The sequence below is a fragment of the Esox lucius genome, chromosome 9, assembly GCF_011004845.1.
Source record: "Esox lucius isolate fEsoLuc1 chromosome 9, fEsoLuc1.pri, whole genome shotgun sequence".
Lineage (NCBI taxonomy): Eukaryota > Metazoa > Chordata > Actinopteri > Esociformes > Esocidae > Esox > Esox lucius.
This window is the reverse complement of record NC_047577.1, coordinates 3,850,697-3,871,063: the sequence shown is the minus strand read 5'-3', so window position 1 is coordinate 3,871,063 and position 20,367 is coordinate 3,850,697. Positions and strand designations below refer to the sequence as shown.

At 42.3% G+C, this 20,367-nt stretch overlaps 1 protein-coding gene across 2 annotated transcripts; it reads left to right on the top strand.

The window, feature by feature from the left end:
• The first annotated feature begins 4,529 nt into the window (after window positions 1-4,529).
• Window positions 4,530-18,392, top strand: LOC105027475 (zinc finger protein 568-like). 2 transcript variants are annotated; one of them, XM_034294540.1, is made up of 3 exons: window positions 4,530-5,242; window positions 16,052-16,624; window positions 16,742-18,392. In XM_034294540.1, the coding sequence occupies exons 1-3, from the start codon at window positions 5,206-5,208 to the stop codon at window positions 17,512-17,514; spliced, it is 1,383 nt and encodes a 460-aa protein (XP_034150431.1). In that variant the 5' UTR covers window positions 4,530-5,205; the 3' UTR covers window positions 17,515-18,392. The 2 variants fall into 2 exon arrangements, with proteins under 2 accessions (XP_034150431.1, XP_010897893.1); XM_010899591.4 differs by lacking the exon at window positions 4,530-5,242 and adding an exon at window positions 13,665-13,825.
• Window positions 18,393-20,367: the final 1,975 nt, after the last annotated feature.

Below are 20,367 nucleotides of genomic sequence, written 5' to 3'. Positions count from 1 at the left end.
CTGACACACACACACACAGCTTAGTACCAGGCTTCAGTATACAGATGAATATATACATATATGGAAAGAGTAAGTAAGTTAGTTAGTTAGATAGATATTTTTCTAGAAGACAGCTCTAGTAATTTGTGAAAGACAGAGATTATTGTGAAGAAAGAATATGGATGTCAGGTGGAATAGAGAGTATTGTCAGTTGTGTGCAAAACATTTCCCTCAGCAATATTTCAGAACATCTCAACTGAACACTGTTTTGGGTACAATGTCATCCCGGCAGAGCTACTGGCGTTACTGGTTGAGAAGTGGGTTGGACTGACCATCTGGGGGAAACATCAGTCTCTTTTAATTTATTAGCCAGCGCTCTTGCCTTCACCGCAGAATCACATAGCCCACACCACACAGTGTCTCACACTCCTTCCCCTACCACATACACACACATGCATGCACACACACACACACACACACACACACAGGAGTATCTCTCAGGAACTAAGGAATAGCTGACATGAGCATACCATAACAGTTTTACATGTAAAGAAATCAGTCAATTAAAAAACATTTACTCTCTGAATGTAAGTACCCCATATCTGGGGTACCTCTGTTAAATTCAGTCTTATATGAGAACGCTAGGCCCTACATGGGTATCCAGGCTGTCTGCTGAAAGCTGAGAGTCTTGTCTTTCTAGCGGTGCCTTCCAATCTTTGGTGTGACTCACCAGCATAGAAATCCACCATGTTGTTATTATACATAAGCTATTACATACTGAATTGTGATTACTGTGTGTATAGTAGAACTCAGATTCATTCAAATATTAGAGCAGGGATTTGTTTCACCAGGGCCCCACATTTTACAATGGATACAGCCCTTCCCTGAAAAACAGAAACAACTCCTAAACCACAGTTATTACCATACTCTTTCAATGTGCTGTAGTTTCTGTCAAATTGTATTTAATCAAGTGTTGATTTGGGTTTAACAGGAGTCAGGAGTCTGGCAATTTGAGTTCCACTGCTCACTGTCAGAGGTCCAGTACCACTAGATTATTTGATTTATTAATCTCATTCTTTAAACTGCATTTATGATGGATAAAAAATATGCACATTTGGAGGGGTTTGCAGGGTGGTGCAGGGTGGTCTAGGGTGGTCCAAGGTGGTGCAGTGTGACCCAGGGTGGTGCAGGGTGGTCCAGGGTGGTGCAGGGTGGTCCAGGGTGGTCCAGGGTGGTCTAGGGTGGTGCAGTGTGACCCAGGGTGGTGCAGGGTGGTCCAGGGTGGTGCAGGGTGGTCCAGGGTGGTGCAGGGTGGTGCAGGGTGGTGCAGGGTGGTCTAGGGTGGTCCAGGGTGGTCCAGGGTGGTCTGTGGTGCAGGGTGGTCTAGGGTGGTCCAGGGTGGTGCAGGGTGGTCCATGGTGGTGCAGGGTGATCCAGGACGGTCTAGGGTAGTCCAGGGTGGTGCAGGGAGCTGCAGGGTGGTCTAGGGTGGTCCAGGGTGGTGCAGGGAGCTGCAGGGTGGTCTAGGGTGGTCCAGGGTGGTGCAGGGAGCTGCAGGGTGGTTTAGGGTGGTCCAGGGTGGTGCAGGGAGCTGCAGGGTGGTCTAGGGTGGTCCAGGGTGGTCCAGGGTGGTCTAGGGTGGTCGAGGGTGGTGCAGGGAGCTGCAGGGTGGTCTAGGGTGGTCCAGGGTGGTGCAGGGAGCTGCAGGGTGGTCTAGGGTGGTCCAGGGTGGTGCAGGGAGCTGCAGGGTGGTTTAGGGTGGTCCAGGGTGGTGCAGGGAGCTGCAGGGTGGTCTAGGGTGGTCCAGGGTGGTCCAGGGTGGTCTAGGGTGGTCGAGGGTGGTGCAGGGAGCTGCAGGATGGTGCAGGGTGGTCTAGGGTGGTCGAGGGTGGTGCAGGGAGCTGCAGGGTGGTGCAGGGTGGTCTAGGGTGGTCCAGGGTGGTGCATGGTGGTCCAGGGTGGTCTAGGGTGGTGCAGGGTGGTACAGGGTGGTCTAGGGTGGTCCAGGGTGGTGCATGGTGGTCCAGGGTGGTCTAGGGTGGTGCAGGGTGGTGCATGGTGGTCCAGGGTGGTCTAGGGTGGTGCAGGGTGGTCCAGGGTGAGAGAACATACAAAGGAAATTCTACAATGGTTACAATGAAATCGCTACATGCCGGAAAATACCCATCCTAAAAAAAAGTTTTAAATCAATTCAAGCTGTGTTGAACCCATCTGAAAGAGCTGGTATTGTCTGAATGCACAGTGCTGAGCACGGCCTGAGAGTTCTCCAATGAGCACGGCCTGAGAGTTCTCCAATGAGCACGGTCTGAGAGTTCTCCAGTGAGCACGGCCTGAGAGTTCTCCAGTGAGCACGGTCTGAGAGTTCTCCAGTGAGCACGGTCTGAGAGTTCTCCAATGATCACGGTCTGAGAGTTCTCCAGTGAGCACGGCCTGAGAGTTCTCCAGTGAGCACGGTCTGAGAGTTCTCCAGTGAGCACGGTCTGAGAGTTCTCCAGTGAGCACGGTCTGAGGGTTCTCCAGTGAGCACGGTCTGAGAGTTCTCCAGTGAGCACGGTCTGAGAGTTCTCCAATGATCACGGTCTGAGAGTTCTCCAATGATCACGGTCTGAGAGTTCTCCAATGATCACGGTCTGAGAGTTCTCCAGTGATCACGGTCTGAGAGTTCTCCAGTGAGCACGGTCTGAGAGTTCTCCAGTGAGCACGGCCTGAGAGTTCTCCAGTGAGCACGGCCTGAGAGTTCTCCAATGATCACGGTCTGAGAGTTCTCCAATGATCACGGTCTGAGAGTTCTCCAGTGATCACGGTCTGAGAGTTCTCCAGTGAGCACGGTCTGAGAGTTCTCCAGTGATCACGGTCTGAGAGTTCTCCAGTGAGCACGGTCTGAGAGTTCTCCAGTGATCACGGTCTGAGAGTTCTCCAATGAGCACGGTCTGAGAGTTCTCCAGTGATCACGGTCTGAGAGTTCTCCAGTGATCACGGTCTGAGAGTTCTCCAGTGAGCACGGTCTGAGAGTTCTCCAATGATCACAGTTTGAGAGTTCTCCAATGATCACAGATTGAGAGTTCTCCAAACATCCCGTTTGAGAGTTCTCCAGTGATCACGGTTTTAGAGTTCTCCAGTGATCACGGTTAGAGAATTACAGTGGTTGGTTGAATCTTGGGGTCACAAAGTTTCCCAAAATATTATTAGATGCTACCTCCACGCAAACAAACTAGAATGTTTGTCATAAAAACAGGGATGGTTGAGCAGAAAGAAATCTGATCCCCAGTCAGTAAAGTGAAAGATATGTGATATTGTAGGGCTTTTTTATTCCCAAAAGTCCTGTGAATGTAGTTAAGGTGCATGACATTATGGACAATGTCAAGAACAAGCAGATTTTTGACCAGAAACCGGTCATTACTACTCATTGGATCCTCCAGCTGGACAATGATCCAAATAATTCCTCTAGATTTCTCTTTGGTGTTTTTTTTATTTTTGTTCAACTTCATCAAGTGGTCCAAAATATCTGGAGGGATCTATACATTTACATGTTCAATAAACTTTTCAAAAAAACTGTTATCGCTTTGTCTTCACAGGGTATTGTGTGTAGATAGATGGCACATGTTAAATCAATATAAATTAACTCAGTAACACAATAACATTTGGAGGAGGTGCAGGGGTCAGAATATTGTATTACTAATCAGAAGCTCATTTGTACTCCATTGAGAATGCCAAAACCTTAATATATTGATGTTATTTGTTCAGAAGGACTAGATGTGGTGGCAGAGCTTCTGTTCCATGTTCCAGCCAAGCCGTGCACTGACCAGAATCTGAAATCATTTTAGGCTCTTGGTGAATTCTCCACATCTGAACTATATCCTGATTGGTCTATACTATAGGTCACTGAGCGCTGTAGTAAGGTCAGTCCTGGGTCTTTTCAAGTCAATGATCTGAAAGACTGGAAATTATTAAATGATATTAAAGTGCTGTGATGGATTTGGCTGTTACCTCATGCTTTGAGGCTTTGATACATCACCCCAATGGAATCCAATTGAATACATATTTAAAAGCTATTAAGGAAATATTTTGGTTTCTAATAAGAGCCTGTAAAACATTTAAAAGATGTCTAGTTAAATCAGTGTGCTGTAAGAGCATTTAGTTCTCTCAAATTTCATTTGGCTTAAACTGTCCAGTAGGATTCTTGCCTTGACACACCGCAATGCTTGCAGGTCAGTAGTTCTGTCCATTCGTAATTCTTACAGTAATATACAGTAGCTGTAGTTTTCTCCCTGGAGTACACTGCTTAGCAGCTGAGCTGGTATCAATAAAACAACGGATATTAAATGAGTAGGGAATAGTGACAGAAGTAGACAAGGCTGGAAAAGCCCACCAGGAGCTGTCAATTAAGGGATCTTCAGTCAGTATCCCAAATGGGGGGGGGGGGCTATGGGGTACATTAGTTAAGCAGGCGGGCTTCACTGAAAGGTATTTTAATGTCTTGGACAGTACTCTCGTTTGCAATGCAGCCACGGTTTATTGTTTGGTGTATCAGCCAAGACCGCCTAATTCTAGGACCGACGCCACTGTCATTAGACAGGACACTTCCTTGCTAACATTTCCACGATGCAGTCTAAAATGTCACAACATTGGAGTTGTTTTAATGATGGACGTGAAGGCAGCATTACACATTATTTAGGATTGATTTATTACTACGTTAGAGTATAACCAGATGAATACCCTTTTTTTTTTCTTCACAAATTTGGTGATTGACCCCCTGCTACACCGCAGCAACTCCCATCTACAGTCAATTTTGAGATGGGAGAATTCAGTCCACAGGGAGGAGTCAGCCTACAGGGAGGTCAGCCTACAGGGAGGAAGTCAGCCTAAAGGGTGGTGTCAACCTACAGGGAGGAGGTCAGCCTACAGGGAGAAATCAGCCTACAGGAAGGAGATCAGCCTACAAAGAAGAGTCAGTATACAGGGATGAGGTCAGCCTACAGGGAGAATTCAGTCTACAGGGAGAATTCAGCCTACTGGGAGAATTCAGCCTACTGGGAGAATTCAGCCTACTGGGAGAATTCAGCCTACTGGGAGAATTCAGCCTACTGGGAGGACTTTAGCCTACAGGGAGAATTCAGCCTACTGGGAGGACTTTAGCCTACAGGGAAGAGTCATTCTCTTAGTTCAGGGAGTGCTTGGCCAATCCAATGGGGATATTTGAGAATACTCAGAAGACCATCCCAGCACATGACGTCCACAGATGTGGAATTGTTGGCGAAATCAGGTCAGCCCGTCGTGGATATAATTTTGCCAAAAATAGTCTTCCCAAACTGGGCAAAGTTTGATGTGCTCGTTTCAATCCAAATTTAGTCCCAGTAGACCAGGTATAGTTTGCTGTAGCCTATTCATGGAAAACAAAAGGTCCTTGATTAAACTGTTGTTAATCGTAATATATTGCAAGCTTAAAGAGAGATCCTGGCTTCAAAGAAATATCTACTGAAGATTAATATTAGAAAACATATTTATTCTCTATTTTAGAGAACATAATTTGTTGTATTGACATAGAGGGCTACTTTATAATTGCTTTGTGAAAAAAACCTGTGATTTAGTCAATCGCCTGCCAATTAGATTGAAAGAAAATGTATTTTGGTTGGTCAGTTATTAAATTATTCAGGATGGATGTTTACTCTTATATATAGAATTTCTTGCAAGGTTAAGAATTATATTAAAGTCTGAAGAAAGGACCACACTGATTAAGATATTTCTTTTTTTTTTATATACATTTTTAAAATGGAGACCTCTAATGTAGACACCTCAAGATGTATGAATTAACCATCACTATAGAACTGTAATTGTAAATTTTTTGTCACATTTCAAGGCCCTTTGGAGTACTTTTAATGGGGACGTTTAACGGATTTCAAACATGGTGAACTTCCTCTTTAAACATGCTTAAAAGTACCCAGTCTACTTTGTTTGAAACTTGGCTCACATTAGCATACTTTAAACATGATTCAGAACGATTCAACTGTCCCAGCCGGTACCAAGCTAAATCTGGATGCGATCCATCACACGCTGTGGCATGGATCCATAAAACCACCAAGCTGGGCTCAGTTAATTCACATCTTATTTTCCAGGTCATATATCCTTCTGTGAATGTAATACCATATCAGCAATTGAAATGCCTCGTGGTCGACTAATAAGGTCAATATAATATGCTGGCCCATCTCTGGTCACGTTTTTGTCAGCATGCACTGTGAAATTAGTGGTGGCCCAAATTATTAAGCGTAAACACTTGGATCAAATAAGGTGCTTTTGGTGTTACAGGGTCTTACGGGTCTTTGGAAAACTAGGAGTCAAAATGACCTGTTCCAACTATGGCCTTGATCAAACACCGGGCATGAGAAACAGATGCAGCCTAAACCTGTTTGCAAAGCTCTGTAAGAGAAATCAAATTGTGAAACCGTTTTTTAAACTCCAGTGTGATACCCTACAGTCAATGGAAACAAGTAAACTAAAGCAACAGATTTATTACCCCCGATATGGTCATGTTCAGGGACGGTTGAGTCAGAAATACATCCTGCTTCCGCAGCTAAATTTCAAAAGTAATTGGGCAACGCTTTACTGGCAGACCTGCTGGCATTTGAGCTGTGGACCAGAGGATAGGAAATACATGTATTCTTGACATGGCCATTACACAACACAGCGCAGCTGATGAGGAAAAGCTGTCAAGTCTAGAAAAAGAGAACAGAAAAAAAACTTGGTATCCCTCAATCTGTCTTCAGCCACAGTGGTTGGAATCCAAGCTTCTTTGGGAACAAACAGACACGTTCGGGCCAAGCCTTTTAAAAAGTCGGGCTAAATACTATGCCATATGGTCCCAGCAAAGTGTAAAGTTTAGAACATGGTCCTTAATTAAATGACAGAAAAATTACAAATCAATCTTATTATTTCTCAATTATGTATTAAAGATACTGCCCATAACTTCCAGATTTCAACAATATAAGAAATATAATTTATTATATCTTTCCTAATTAGTTCTTTAGGTATATGAAAAGCAGCTTTTCTGTTTTGGAATGGTTGGCATATCCCAACAGCAGAATGTGGCACATCATGTAACCATTTAACAGACCAATCAAATTGAACTTGCCTTCAGTTAGAGTAGTCAGTTGTCACACTTAAGGCAACATCAATGATCAATGTTTAGAAGTAAAACACTTCCCATTGCAGTTTTCCTATGCACAGTAAATATGGTGTCATCCACCAAAAATCAACTATGTGGCTTTCTCTTGTGCGTTTTCGCTCATTTTCCTGTGGCAATATCCAGATAGCCTCATATTGGCCTCACTTTACGGTTGCCAAGAGGTTTTTCTGTTCAAATGCATTTTTGTTTTCTCTGGCATTGTGACCAAAGAACTCCACCTTTGCCTCGTCTGTCCAGAGCACATTGTTCCAATAGCTTTGGTCTGTACCCAGGTCTTTTCTGTCAAACATCAGTCGTGTATTTATATATTTTTTGAGAGCAGAGGCTTCTTCCCTCCTGACCTCCCACGTTGGCCAGGTTTGCAGAGTCTCTCTCTGACATTAGACTCATGCACCTTGACATCGATAGTGGCAAGAGAGGCAAATCCCTTGATTCTTCCCAGGGATTCTTAGAAACTTCTATAAGCATTTTCAGGTCAGGTCTTGCGATGAATTTGTCGGGACAGTCTTTTCTATGTAGATTGCCAGTGGTCTGAGATTTTCTCCACTTGTAGATGATCAGTCAGACAGTGAATCAGATGTGCTTAGACTTGCTTGTAAATGGTTTTGTAACCACTCACATACTCATGAGCGTCAATAGTCCTTCATCTGTGGGTCTTGGAAAGGTTTACTGTCTTGGCATGATGTGTAACCACACTGCCATATCGTTAAGACCATACCAGACTTAGGTTTCTAATTTTAATTGAAGGTTGGACCCATCCCAAGTTAATCTCTAATCATTTCTAATTTGCATCTGTTTGGGTGCACCTGATTCTAATTTAGAATAGAGATTTTATGTAATGCTGAATCTACTAAATTCTTCAAATTCTTTGGGATGTTTTGTTAAATTAGGTTATATGTATCAATGAATGTGGTTGGAGTTTATCTCGTATTATATTGTTTTACATGCAAATGTATAAAAAAAACTTGAATCTGAGCTAAGGTGCCCCCTCTGAAACGTCTGACCTCTGTGATTGCCAACCAGGGTTTTGCCACCAAGTACTCAGTCCTGTTTTGCAGAGGGGTCGAATACGTATTTCACTAATTAAAATGCAAATCAATGTATAACATTTTTCACGTGTTTTTCTGGATTTTTTTGTTGTTATTCTGTCTCTCACTGTTCAAATAAACCTACCATTAAAATTATAGACTGATCATTTCTTTGTCAGTGGGCAAATGTACAAAATCAGCAGGGGATCAAATAGTTTTTCACCTTCCCCTGTTCAAACCAAGCCATGAGTTTGAAAGACTTGTCTGTAGAGCTCTGAGAAAGTCATGGGTTGAGTTTGAAAGACTTGTCTGTAGAGCTCTGCGACAGTCATGGGTTGAGTTTGAAAGACTTGTCTGTAGAGCTCTGAGAAAGTCATGGGTTGAGTTTGAAAGACTTGTCTGTAGAGCTCTGCGACAGTCATGGGTTGAGTTTGAAAGACTTGTCTGTAGAGCTCTGAGACAGTCATGGGTTGAGTTTGAAAGACTTGTCTGTAGAGCTCTGAGACAGTCACGTGTTGAGTTTGAAAGACATGCCTGTAGAGCTCTGAGACAGTCATGGGTTGAGGCACAGATCTGAGGATGGGTACTGAAATATTTCTACAGCATTGAGGGTCCCAAGCACGCAGAAGATGTTTGGATCTACCAACTTTCTTCCTAGAGCTGGCTGCACCGCCAAACTCAGCAACCGAGGGAGAAGGGCCTTGGTCAGGGAGGAGACCAATGACCTGATGGACACTCTGACAGAGCTCCAGAATTGCTGTATGTAGATGAGAGAACATTCCAGAAGGACAACCTGATCTCCACCAATCAGGCCTTTAAATTAGTGGCTAGACCGAAGCTAATCTTCAGTAAAAAGACCGTCTACTTGGAGTTTGCCAAAAGGCACCTAAAGGACTGTCAGACCATGAGAAACAAGATGGTCTGATGAAACCAAGACTGACTTTGATTTCATCTGCTGTGCCTGGTTTCTTCACGTCTGGAGGAAACTAGGGACCACATATCACCTGGCCATCCCTATGGTGAAGCATGGTGGTGGCAGCATCATGCTGTGAGGACGTTTTTCAGTGGCAGCAACAAGGAGACTAGTCAGGATTGAGGGAAAGATAAACAGAACAAAGTACAGACAGATCCTTGATGAAAACCTGCTCAAGGGCTGTCCGGACCTCTGATTGGGCTGAGGGTTCACCTTCCAACAGGTCAATGACCTTATGCACATAGCCAGGACAATGCAGGATTGGCTTAAGGAGGCTTAATTCTGTGAATGTCTTTGTGTGGCCTAGCCAAGCAATAACACCAACAACTAATCCTGGTAAAATTGGCTGACTTTGTCTCCCAATAATTGATAGCAAGCACATTTTAGATTCAGTAAGGATCTATCCTGAGACAATCTGTTAATAAGCCAAATAATATAATAGATCTGTTACAAAAAATCTTGCATCAACTTTGAAGTTTGTGAAAGGATCTAATTAGGGCTTTTAAACCCCATTGAACTCATGGCCCCCTTGGAATGTCAGCCTGTTAAGGTGGATTGAATGTTGGCGCTATGTGATGTCTTTCTGGTCCAATCTTTAATGGAACAGTGAATGTTCAGCCAAATAGGGAAGTGCATGTCATGTGACATATTGGACATACGATGATGATTTAAAGAATTAATTACAAAGACTGCATGGGTGCTTCAAGTAGGCCTTGGTCACTAATGCATGTTTAAATTGTATGTAAGATCACAGCTAAGCTAATATGAAAACAATTTTGGTGAATCTTGGAAATCGCCTTTGATGGAGATACACCGTTAACAAAAGCTACACACCTGGAATCTAACAGGGGATTTTTAGAAAGGTTTTTATTTTATTTTAATATACAAACGTTGTTTACAGTATAATTTAAGGGACCCTTCCTCCAAAGGAGCCTTCAAAGTACTGGCATAAATGTCAGGGTGAAGTTGTTGCATGCCAGTTACGATTGCTAAATCCTATCATGAGGTTATCTGATATTTCTATAAATATCATTCAGGGCTTTCTGGAACCTGGCGTGCATCAGTAATGTAATAAGCCTGGAAAGTAGCCATTGTGCTTATAAATAACAAACATCAGAAAAGTAGTCCTGTAGAGTGGATATTAACTGCCTTCCAAAGGTGCCTTCAGACCTCATGCATGGCGTCTATTTTTACTGACTGTCTGGCCTTTACTCAAACATCTCATACTGTTCTCATAAAAGTGTTCCTCATCAGTTAGCCGGGCCTATGCTGACAATGGGTTTACCATCTAACTCATTGTAATTTGATGCCGTTGGTAAATGTGGAAAAGTGTAACATTACATTATAAAAATATTAGTTTTTCCTTAATGGGTATTAGACCTGTTATTAAATGTTAAAGTGTTGAACGACCTGTTATTAAATGTTAAAGAATTGAAAGACCTGTTATGCATCCAGACCTATGAACAAGACGCATCCACTGCCCTTGATGACACTATCGGTGACGATACACACTCTGGTTCCTTAAACACACTGATTGAAAATATTATTTTACCATGTGTAAATATGCACTGCCTTGATATCATTGTCACATGTACGCAGAATGTGTGATTTAAGTAGTTAGCTGTAGTACTGGTAACTGCAGGGAAAGTTACTGAATATTTAATTTGAATTGGCTGCAACTCCGAACAGTATGTGTTGAGTGTTTCTGATGCCCAGAGCTGCTGTTTGGCACAAAAACAGCACTGCACATCACCCAAAGAACACCATACCCACAGTGAAGCATGGAGGTGGCAGCATCATGCTTTGGGACTGTTTTTCTTCAGTTGGAACCGGGGCCTTAGTCAGGGTGGAGTGAATTATGAACAGTTCCAAATACCAGGCAATTTTGGCACAGAACCTTCAGGCGTCCGTTAGAAAAATGAAGATGAAGAGAATGTTCACCTTTCAGCACGACAACAACCCAAAGCACACATCCAAATCCACAAAAACATTGCTTCACCAGAAGAAGATTAACGTTTTGGAATGGCCCAGCCAGAGCCCAGACCTGAATCCAATTGAACATCTGTGGGGTTATCTGAAGAGGGCTGTGCACAGGAGATGTCCTCACAATCTGACGGATTTGGAGCGCTTTTGCAAAGAATGGGCAATATTGCCACGTCAAGATGTGCCATGATAATAGACTCCTACCCAAAAAGACTGAGTGCTGTAATAAAATCAAAAGGTGCTTCAACAAAGTATTAGTTTAAGGGTGTGCACACTTATGCAACCAGATTATTGTGAGTTTTTAATTTTTCCCCCTCAAAGATTTCAGTTTGTTTTTCAATTGAATTGTTCACGTTATATGGTCACATTAAAGGTGGAAAAAGTTCTGATATGATTTATCTTTGTCTCATTCTTTTACATCACAAGAACCTGGCATTTTAACAGGGGTGTGTAGATTTTTATATCCACTGTAGACAACTCATGATCACGTACTGTATTGCATATATGTTGTTTTCCTTCTGAATTTACATATCTTTCTGTTATGGTAATAGAACTATAAAGGTCTCATAAATAATTAATATTACGAGAGTGCACTGTGTATGCTAGCTTAAGTATACACATTCTAACAAGGTTTTCACTGTTAACTTCAAATACAGATTATCTTCTGCAATGATCCCATGTCTGTAGCCAGACACCACTGTAGCCCATAAATATTGCAGTCGGCCTGGGGGAAGCCCATGCTGAGCACTGCTGTCATTACTGTTTCCTAAAATACCTCTCACATCAGCTACAAGTAGAGCAGCCAACAAACTGTCACGGTCGGGGGAAGCCTTCACCAGACGCTGTCTTAGAGAGTGTCGGGGTGAAGAGGTGAAACTGTGGTTATTTATTCGCAGTTTGTTTTGGCAAGGCTTTGTTTGGATTTCTCCAGTTCCCCTCCAGGATCTCTTTCAGGCACCTCCACTGCTATGTCTGGCAGTGAGCCTGGAACAGGGGTTCTCAAACCTCTCCTCAGGGAGAGGTTTGAGAACATTTCGTGTTTTTGAACATTTCCAGAGCTAGCATTCCTCATTCAGCTTGTGACCTAATTAGCAATCCCTTGATCAGGTAAATCAAATGAGCTAGTTCAGGGGAACAACAAATATGTGAAATGGCTGCCAGTCCCTGTGGAGAGGTTAGAGAACCACTGGCTAGGGCATTTGACTGGGAACCAAAAGATTGATGATCAAATTTAAAAGTTACATTTAAATCTCTTCCTGAGCAAGGCAAGTTGGTGTGATAGTGTTGGACACAGAAGCCAATCATTCATGCATGCAAGGCAACACCTATTCTACTTTGGAGAAGAGTGAGACTACATTTTGTTTGGATATTTTCTATAATTTATTCTAAACATGGTATTTTATGCTGCAACCAGGATTCAAACTGAAAATGACCTAACCGTACTGCTAGACAGTGACTTGACCACCTCACCACTCAGGGGTCTGATGCTATATCTAAGATCTGGCTTATGGACTTATATAGGGATTAATCATAAGGGCTAAGATACATAGGGTGCTTTGGTTTATGCGTTGATGCAAGCAGAAGGTGGGCCATGGCCTCAACATATGTATTCAGGGGTCCTCGACATGGAAAGGTTAGCAAATCATTGCTCTGGGGAATCCTCTGCTCTGATTCAGGGCTGAAAAATATTTTTTGTCACTCAAGCTACCTAAAGCTGTACGTAAAAACAATCAAGCGAAATCACACAGGAGAGAAGCCTTACCATTGCCCCTTTGTGGAAAGAGTTTCCATTAGTCTCTGACCCTAAAAACACATTTAACTCACACAGGAAAGAAACCCTTTCCTTTGTGATAAGATTTTCACTCACACAGGAGAAAAGCCTTAACTGTTTAACCTGAAATGAAGATGCCGAATTTTGCATAGATCATTGTTAGCATTGATTTACTCACTGACAAATCACATGGACTTGCATGATTGCAATAATAAAAAAAACACACACAGAAAACTGGCTGTGATTTACAATACTTTGCAAAAGTCTATACAAGACCACTTGCATTAAAAAGTTTAAAATTATTTATCTGGGCAGTATTTGTTTCTATACCCTAAACATTTTATAGAATAATTTATTGTGTTGTCTAAATAGTATTTGATTGAGATAACTAGAAGAAATTGCAAAGACATTTGAAGTAACTGTGCAAGCTGAATACAGAATACCCAGTAGAAGTCAGACAGCTGTGTGCATCTGACTTGATGGTAAATTCCTGAAAGAAATCCAGTGAAGTGCTGGCTCAGCATCTGGCAGCAAAGCACGTTCGTGAAGTCGGCAGATGGAACACTTACATTATTTTGTTGACCACCTCAGGCCCCAATCTTGTGATGGATTTTCACATAATTATTGGTTTTCATGCTACCGTTTTGCAGCTTTTGCGAATCATGCGGCCGAAAATGGGCCTGCCCCCACGAAATGTGTCTGTTGGCGCTTTTGCCCCTGAGTCGCTGGCTCTGTTGAGAGCGGGAGAGTGAATCCACAGGCAGGCACGCCTTGCTTCTGGCCTACACTCCAGTACAGAAGGTGGCGACAATGCGCAATAACGCTGAATGCGTTCCACTGTCAACCTCACCGAAGAAGTACAACCTTAGCGGAAGTTTACGTTACTGGTGGTTTTCGACGCTATTAAAAAGGTGAGTTTGTGATCGGTTCTGTTTCAGTGGGTGTGAATCAGACCTTACTTCCACGACCACTCGTCCCTGATGGCCACGTTAGTGGAATAGCGTGTGCCGAAACGTATCTCCTGTTGGGTGTTAGCTAACTAGGTTGTATTGTTGCTAGCCAAGGGAGAAAGTAGCTAGCCAGGTGGCTAAGTAACTTTCGTCAAAACATTGTTTTGGCTACTGAAGTTTACAAGTTTCACTGTGATGAGAGACGTTGTAATGTCAACAAACAGCTAACTTCTCGCAAAAATTTTGTAGAGTGATCAATAACGTTCTGAGTGATCAATAACAATATAGTGTACTACAGGAGCTATGTAAACATGATAGTGCAGTAGATAAACTAGAAGAAAAAATTGCGTGAAAAAAAATACGTGAATGCTGGAGATGGTGCCATTTCATAAACGCTTCGGATTATCCAATAGCGCTAGGTAAACGAAAGGTAAATGCATGGAAGTGCAATTACCTGCAATTACGTTTTAAGTCATGGCCCCAAATGAGTCAAGAATACATACTGGTTTTGGCAACACATTGTAATCAACAACCAAAGCCGTATTACTTTTTGGGATTGTTTAGTGAAGTAAATCTTTATTAAATTAAATCACATTTGTAAAACATTTAATAGTTTCCTGTCTAATAATCTAAGTCTAATAATCACAATGATATGACATGGTATTAAATAGTATTGCTTTTAAATGTGAAATCTACCCTTTCACCCCTAACAGCAGGAAAATCCCAGCAAAGCACTGTGTCCAGCAAAGAGCCCATTTCAATAAAAGGTCATGATCAGAATTTTTCCCCACAAAAAAACAGGATGTCTAATATATTGCGTTACATTTAGAGTGTAAATTGTAGAGTTAACCTATTAACTCCAGGGTTACTATTTTCCAAAATGATCAATAACCAGCTCCATATTGGGTCATTAAGCATCATTTTGCGCTGGACTGCATTCATTCTGCTGAACAAAAAGTTCAATTTGCAAAATGACTTGTCAAATAAGTTACTGTAATAAAAAAATTAAGTAGGACACCTACGTTTTTTTATTTTTTGGACAAAATGGGGTGGAACCTACCTACATTTGTCCAATATAAATGTTGGTTAACGAAATGTTTAGAAACGTCTATGTTTTCTTCTGCAAAAAACAAAAGGTCCACTACTTTGAATCCCCAGAAACAGTTATAGACAACCATCTAGTCTTTTCTGCGCTCCACAACCAAATGTTTCTTGGCTCATTTTACTGGACAGTCATGCTGATGAAATACAATTGTAAATATAAAATACACACATTAACAAAAGCAATCCCAATGAAGAATAAAATAGGTAATTTATCAAAAAATGTCTGTATGGTTACCTAAACTTCTAGCTTATTGTTTCTTTGCAAGGCATTCCATGACTGGGGGCATAATAGCCAGAAGCAGTTCTTCCTAACTCTTAGTTAGCCTGCGGTGTCTCTAGAACAGTCTTGAGAGTTTAATAACGGCAGGTTTATTTTTCAGGTCAGATATCGGGGAGTCTTCTCCACTGCTTCAGCCTCTCAGATATGATTGTAATCCAAGTCTCTGAAAATACATGAAAACTGCTCATACAATTTGATAACATTTTTGTTGTGGTCACCTCCCAGCTGGGCCTAATGTATTTATTATGGGATTTAACCATGCAGTGGTATTGTGCCATGAAGGTTTGATGTCAAATTTTTGTAAAGGACTTGGTCTTCTAGGTGTTGCTGCTGTCTAAGAGGTGTTTTCGTAGCACCAAGGTGACCACCACACACTAGCTGACAGTCAACACTGACCACTGGCTGGTGCAACAAAAAATAGGAATCTTAAAGCTCCGCTAGTCTTACACGTTAAGAACGGAAAGCCATTTGGGAAAGTATTGTTGTTTTTTGGTGGGTTGTGATAATTTGGCTTATGTGTCCATGGTGTGTTTTTACTTGGTGTGTTTTGGTGTGTTTTAACTCATCTGAAGTTACCGATAGTTGGGACCAAGTGTGGAGGGAAGGGGCGTGGCCCAAGTTACATTCAATTTGCTAGAATGTTTTCTGCATTCCGGAACAATGAGCTTTTTCTTAACGATGTTTCACTGTTTAAGACTTGTAGGAGGGCACAGACCCATTTACAAAAATGTTAGGTATCTTGAGCATACAATGTAAAACTCACCCTTCACTTTATCTACCTTATTTTACTATTACGCCTCCAGATCCGCCAAACTGCGGGCCTGCCATGTCTAAAACCAAGTCCAGAGAGTCCCTTGGTTCCGACTTTGGTGCTCCAGGTCAGAGGTCATGGCACCAGCCAGAGAGGGTGTCAGTGAAACTGGAAGACTGCAGTCAAACACTGGAGCTCAATGTTATTGTCAAAGAGGAAGAGGGAGAGGGAGAGGAGGAAACAGGAACTGAGGAGAAAGATGAGGAAGAAGGGGAGGAGATGGTAAGAGTTGGAGGAGAAATCAAAGAGGAAGAGATGCAGATTGAAAATGATTATGATGAGAGAGTCATAGTGGGCAGAGTGCTAAAACAAGAAGAAGAGGAGTTCATAGAAATCAAAGAGGAGGTGGAGGAGAGAGCAGTTACAGAGGAGGTGGAGGAGAGCGCTGTCAAAGAAGAAGAAGAGGAGACAGAAGTCAAAGTGGAGGTTGAGGAGAGATCAGTCAAAGAAGACCGTGATGAGAGACCAGGCACTGAGGAGGAGGAGGAGTTGGAGGGGAACAGAGAAATGGCTGCTCCAGATATCGGGGAAGAGGAGGAGGAAATAGATGGTGTCATTGATCCAGGTAAGTTCAGGTGTGGAGAATACGTTTGGTGCAGTGGTGGCCACAGGGGAATAAAACCCTTAGAATCTTAATTACTTGTTTCTTAATCTAACAGCATATCTGTCCATGTTCCCGCAGGAGAGAGCTCCAACCAAGGTTCGGACAGCGAGCCCAGTTTCACAACATCAGGAAACCATAAACAACACACAGGGTGGAAATCAAGGCAATTTAACCCACATACTCTTGCAGGAGAGAAGCCTTTCCAATGCTCCCAGTGTGGAAAGTGTTTTAGTCGGGTGGAAAATTTAAATATACACCAGCTGGCTCAAAAAGGAGAAAAACCTTTTCACTGCTCCCAGTGTGGTAAGGGTTTCAGGCGTTTAGCAACTCTAAAGAAACACCAACTAACTCACACAGGAGAGAAGTCTTACCACTGCTCTCAGTGTGGGAAGAGTTTTAGTCAGTTAGAAAACTTGAAGGAACACCAACTCACACACACAGGAGAAAAGCCTTATCACTGCTCTCAGTGTGGAAAGCGTTTCAGTCGGATAGAAAACCTAAATAGACACCAGCTAACTCACACTGGAGAGAAGCCTTTCCACTGCTCCCAGTGTGGAAAGAATTTCCGGGATTTAGCAACACTCAAGAAACACCAGCTAACTCACACAGGAGAGAAGTCTTACCACTGCTCCCAGTGTGGGAAGAGTTTCAGTCAGTTTGGAAATCTAAAGAGACACCAGCTATCTCACACAGGAGAGAAGCCTTACAACTGCTCTCAATGCGGGAAGTGTTTTAGTCGTTCATCAAATCTGAAGACACACCAGTTAAAATATCACATCCATGACACTGGACAAAGTTCTGTTGCTTCAGCAGAAATTTCACTTCTACCCACACAAGTGAGAAACACGTAGATGCACTTTTTAAGGTGTTATCAGCATTCAACCAACTTTTATTCTAACATAGAGGACAGTTAACTGCATTAATCTAAATGCTACTGTTGCAATGTAACAGAAGCAGTGGAAACCGTAAGGCTGATGAATGTGAAGCACGTGCATTATATTGGAACTGTAAGGTTTATTCAAACATTTCATATGAAAAGGCAAAATAATGTAAAAGACATGGTTTACATTCCCACCTCTGTCCTCCTATCAGGGCACATTCCCCTCCTGTTTTTGCACTTATTGTGAATATTGATTCATTGACTGTTCTGAAACTAGTATTGAACCTAATAAATGCGTAGCTTGTCGGATGAGCAAGTGCTGAAGATGGTGTTTGCAATGTGTGCAGCTCAGATTATGTAAACATATTGCTGCTTGCCTGCATTGCGCTGAAGTAAATAAACAATAATTTTATTTCAGGTCACTTCCAACTTAAGAACTTGCAGTTTGTTAATGTAAAATTGTATGTTATGTATATATTTAGCTTATCCGGGTAGCCAGAGAGAAAGGCATTTGAATATTAAAATGTGGAAGTGACAGCAGCGTAGATTAGGATTTCTAAATTTTTCTCCACTGGTTAGAAATGTTTGCAAGGTTAAGGAAATGGAATAAGCTGCTCTTGAAACATTTTGTATCCTTGTCAAAAGAAAGATTAGTGTTCAGATCAATACCTTCACATTTGATGTTAGAAATGACCAAATCGCCAAAAACACACAGTGAATAAATAACCACAGTCTCACCTCTTCACCCCGACACTCTCTAAGACAGTGTCTGGTGAAGGCTTTTGGAATTATGGCCAAAAAGTTCAACCTTGGTTTCATCAGGCCATAACACATTTTCCCACGTGCTTTTGGGGGACTTGATGTTTGTTTTTGCAAACTTCAGCCAGGCTTGGATGTTTTTCTTTGTAAGAAAAGTCTTCCGTCTTCCCACCCTACCCCATAGTCCATTCATATGAAGAATACGGGAGATTGTTGTCACAAGTAGCACACAGCCAGTATTTGCCAGAAATTCCTGCAGTTCCTTTAATGTTGCTGTAGGCCTCTTGGAAGCCTCCCTTACCAGTTTTCTTCTTGTCTTTTCATAAATTTTGGAGCAACGTCCAGTTCTTGGTAATGTCTCTGTTGTGCCATATTTTCTCCACTTGATGATGACTGTCTTCACTGTGTTCCATGGTATATCTAATGCGTTGGAAATTATTTTGTACCCTTCTCTTGACATATATCTTTCAACAATGAGATCCCTACTTCTATTTAACATGAATTTGAATGTGATTGGTTAATTCTGAACACAGCCACATCCCCAGTTATAAGAGGTTATGCACACTTATGCAACCAGGTTAGGTTTTTATTTTTCCCCCTCGAAGATTTCAGTTGGTTTTTCAATTTAATTGTTCACATTATAGGTCACATTAAAATTGAAAAAAGTTCAGACATGATTTATCTTGGTCTCATTCTTTTACATCACAAAAACCTGGCATTTTAACAGGGGTGTGTAGACTTTTTATATCCACTGTAGATGGTTAATGAAGAGGAAATCTCTTAGAGGGCTATTCTGGGAGCCAGTCTGTCAAGTAGCTTTTGGATCTTTCTGCTTCCCTTCTGTGTGGCACACACATGTGGGAGGCCTCGGGCACCTCTGGTCACCATAGTCTTCCTCACTACCTTCACAAGTAAAACGATTTGAACTGCCAGACAGACACTAGATAGAAACTAGCAATATTTACAAAAAAAATATTCTAAAAAGAATTGAAATCTTCTGTTGTGAAACGTTTTGAGGATGCTTTTCCTTGCTTGTCCTTATAAACATGACCCAGCTCATGAGCTTAGTTATTTATAGAACATTTCCAAACCTGCAGTAAACCTCTTCTCCAAAATAGGGCACTAAACTCCAAACAACATGTAGTAAAACTATTCTCCAATAGAGGGCATTACACTCCAAACAAAATGTAGTACAACTATTCTCCAATAGAGGGCACTAAACTCCAAAGTCAAGAGAGGAAGTGTCTTTTTTTTGCCTGCCTCTGCATATTCATCAGTATGCACACAAAGTCCAAGTGAGATCTGGCTTCCACATTTAACCCATCCCCTCCTTATTGGAGGGGTGTGGGCTGTCGCCAAACGAAGGTTAACTGCGTTTGGTTTTGGTTTTCAACCTGGATTAAATATAGTGACCTTTTGGTTGCTGAAGAGATCCTCTGACTGCTAGGTCGCTAGTGGAGGTGCCTGGAAGAGATCCTGGAGGGGTATTGGAGAAACTCGAAGCATGCCCAAAACAAACTGTGAATGAATGACCTCAGTTCCCCTCTTCACCCAAACCGTGTCTGGGTCGGTGTCTAGTGAAGGCTTCCCCTGGCCCTGACAGGTTGTTGGCTGGTCTGCTATGGTCTGAGGTCATTTGGGGATCATGGCAGCACACAACGTGGGCTTCCCCTTGTAGTGAAGGCTTCCCCTGGCCCTGACAAGTTGTTGGCTGGTCTGCTATGGTTTGAGGTCATTGGGAGATCAGCGTGGGCTTCCCCTGGGCTGCGTGGCAGCCCGTGTCTGACGGGGGAGTACCGTTATGTGTCTGGGCTTTCTTAGTCAGAGTCGGGGGGTCACCACAGAAGATATATTCTGTGGAAGCAAACAATTAAATATGCACTAGACCACTTCAAGGGCCCAAGGAGGCTCAGGTAAACGATGAAAAACTAGTTAGTGGTCAGAATAGTTGTGGCAATGGATAATTTCCTTGGTTCTAATCCCGGAGCCAGCAACATAAACATATATGCACCTGTGCCTTTGAGCAAGACACTTAACCCTAATTGCTTAGATCGCAGGTGTCAAA